General features: G+C 53.6%; 1 protein-coding gene across 1 annotated transcript in view; it reads right to left on the bottom strand.

The window, feature by feature from the left end:
• Positions 1–2,174: 2,174 nt before the first annotated feature.
• Positions 2,175–3,205, bottom strand: part of TPRG1 (tumor protein p63 regulated 1) — a gene marked incomplete at its 5' end in the record, with an annotated part of 68,591 nt that continues 67,560 nt past the window's right edge. Inside the window, one exon of the mRNA XM_015407774.1 lies at positions 2,175–2,571. Coding sequence (XP_015263260.1) covers positions 2,383–2,571 — 189 coding nt within the window. The remainder of the gene's footprint in view (positions 2,572–3,205) is intronic.

The following is a 3,205-nucleotide window of genomic DNA, read 5'->3' as shown; positions in this document are numbered from 1 at the left end:
ATGTTTTTACCTTTTGGAGTGTACTTTTTGGGGAGATTTATTTCCTGCACTCATGATCACGCTTCTACGACTGGGCAAAACTCTGCTGTATTAGCCAAATATCCCGATACAAACATCACACAGTGTCTTCTACCTGTAGGTGATTCCCAGTGGTGATATCCTTCCTCCTTTTCATTCCCACTATTCTGCCCCTATAGGACTCTGCCCTTTACTGGGAAACTTCCTGGCTTAACCTGTTGTACTGGGAGGTTACTGGTGCCCTGGAGCGAAGCAGAATCAAGTAGAAAGTACAGAAAGAGTAAAATTCCAAAGAAAGATACCACCTGCATGGCAGTTCCCCTACGGAAGCCTCCATAAAATGTACGGAAAGCTCTTCCGCAGGCGCAGGAGAAAGTTCTGGGATTGGTTGACTCAGGGGTCGTTTCGTAGAAAAAGAGCTAGGGGAACTCATTAGCATAACTCATTAGCATATGCCACACCCTCTGACATCACCGGAAGTTTGTCATAAGGCCACACCCCCTGACATCACCAGAAGTGTGTCATAATGCCACACACCCCGCCCCCAATGGTCCCAGCCGCCGCCACCGGCCTTGCAGCTCCACTGCCGAGCCCCATGAGGGGCCCGGTGGTGGACCTGCAAGGCCGGCGGGAGTGCGAGGAAGCCCCGCGAAGGCCCTCCCTGGCCCCAGGCAGGCAGGGGTGGGGAGAGGCGGGGAGGAAGCAACTTACCCTCCCTCTTCTCCTGCCTCCTCCTGGCTGAATGAGGGCCGGAAGCGGGGCGGCCCGAAGCAGGGGGTGGGGCTTCGTCATGTGCCCCGCCCCCCGTACCTCACCCGGGGGAACTGCATTCCCCCGCGATTCCCCCCCGAAATGACCTCTGGGTCGACTAGCTTCTGGTGGGCTCTCCTTCTTGGGAGGTTTTCTAACAGAGGCTGGATGGCCATATGAGATCAGTGCTGATTCCGTGAATTTAGGAAGATCATGAGAAGGGAAGGCAGGAAGGGTTGCCTCAGTGCTTGGTTCTCGTGTTCCTTTCTTACACACCCAGGGAAAGGCTGGTCGCCACTTTGGGGGTCAGGAGGCCATTTTTCTCCAGGCCAGCTTGGCCGGAGATCCTGGAGGTTTTTTTTTGTCATCTTCTGGGCGTGGAGCAGGAGTCACTGGGTATGTGGAAGGGGAGGCATTTGTGACTTTCCTGCCTTGTGCGGGGGGTTGGACTAGATGACCCTGGCAGTCCCTTCCAACTCTGTGATTCTATGATTCCGCGTCTGGATGAAGGGTGGATTCCAAGTATGTGGTGGGTGGGAAGAGAAACGGCCTAGGGTTCTAGTGGGATCCTGAAATATCGTGCAGGGGATGGCCTATAGGGTTCATTGATGACAGGGGTCCTCAGCGTGGCTCCTGTGGAGGCCCGGGTGCCCACCAAGACCTCTTCTGATACCCACCGAGTGTGTTTAGAAAGTGGGCAGTGCCAGGTGGACCTTTTGCCCAGCAAGGTTTCTGACTGGCCGTTGAAGATCTGACTGGCGGTGCCGATTTGCCACCGCAGCACAAGCGTCTTCACTGTGTGACTGAAAGTCAGCTGCAGCAGCCGTTGTGTGGCTTGCTCCGCCTCCCGTGGGAGCCATTTTGTGGCTGTACCTGCCACGCTGTGTCAGAATTGCACAGGTGCCCACAGGCTCAAAAGGAAGAAGAGGAGGAGGTGTTGGATTTATACCCCACCCTTCACCCGGAGTCTCAGAGCGGCTGACAAACTCCTTTCCCTTCCCCTCCCCACAACAGACACCCTGTGAGGTGGGTGGGGCTGAGAGAGCTCTGACAGAAACTGCCCTTTTTCAAGAACAGCTCTTATCAGAACTACGGCTTGCCCAAGGTCATCCAGCAGGTGCAAGTGGAGGACGAAGAAGAAGAAGAAGAAGAAGAAGAAGAAGAGATTGAATTTATATCCCGCCCTTCACCTCCCAAGGGTGTCTCAGAGTGGCTGACAAACTCCTTTCCCTTCCCCTCCTCACAACAGACACCCTGTGAGGTAGGCGGGGCTGAGTGAGCTCTTTCGAGGACTGCTCCCGAGAGAACAGCTCTGAAAGAATTTGTGACTGGCCCAAGGTCACACCGACAGCTGCATGTGGAGGAGTGAGGAATCGAACCCGGTTTTCCCAGATGAGAGTCCGCGCACTTAACCACTACACCAAAAAGGTTGGGGACCCTGATATATGACATTTTGGAAATAAGATATGGGTTGGATCCTGGGCCCAGAGGAACAACGGATCTAAGAAAGAGGGTTTGCAAAGAAGTCCAGCATTGAATGTCAGCCCTCAATCAGACCACATCCTGTTTAGTAAACTTCTGCCAGAAAACAAAAATCCCCCAAAGGGGCGCCCTTCAGAAGCCGACACTCCCCCGAGCGAGGGAATAACCCAGCTTGTTTCGGTTCCCGATGAAAGACATCAGCCCCGTGTAGGTATCGATGAGGAGGGGCTCGTACTCCACCCGCACCCCGTCCGTCCTGGCCGGATCCTTCATCCGAACGTTCTGCACCGCCGGCACCAGCTGAGACACAAACGTGGAAATCTGTCGAGGAATGAGAGTTCTTTAAGCCAGGGAGGCCACGTGAATTCGAGCGTCCAAGGATCAGGCAGCTTCCCTGGTTTAGGATCCTTAGTACCACCTGCATTCATATTATTATCATTATTATTAAAACAGGTCCCCGCCCCAAGGACCTTGCAATCTAAGATCTATATTGGTGAGGAAGATATGGAGGAGTAAGGTTGTTAGCTCCAGGTTGGGAAACTCCTGGAGATTTGGGGATGGAGCCTGGGGAAGACAGGGCCCCCTCAGTGGGGTACACTGCCATAGACTCCACCCCCCAAAGCATCCATTTTTTTCCAAGCGGAACTGATCTCTGTAGTCTGGAGATGGAGCTGTGATTCCAGGGAATCCCCTGGGAGCTGGCATCCCTAACCCTCTCTGCCTCTGGTTGTTCCCCCTCACTCACGACCCCCTGGCCACTGGCCTGCATTCTTCTCCCCTGTTGCCTTGCCAGCCAGTGTTCCCTCTAAGCTGAGTGAGTGTGAGCCAGCTCACAGTCTTTTAGCCTCCGGCTCACACATTTATTTATTTATTTTATTTTATTTATTATTTATTATGGGATTTCTATCCCACCCTACCCAGTGGCTCAGGGCGGCTAACAGCATACAAATACTAA

The sequence above is a fragment of the Gekko japonicus genome, unplaced genomic scaffold, assembly GCF_001447785.1.
Source record: "Gekko japonicus isolate JY-2015 unplaced genomic scaffold, Gekko_japonicus_V1.1 scaffold3622, whole genome shotgun sequence".
NCBI lineage: Eukaryota > Metazoa > Chordata > Lepidosauria > Squamata > Gekkonidae > Gekko > Gekko japonicus.
This window is presented reverse-complemented; position numbering and strand designations above follow the sequence as displayed.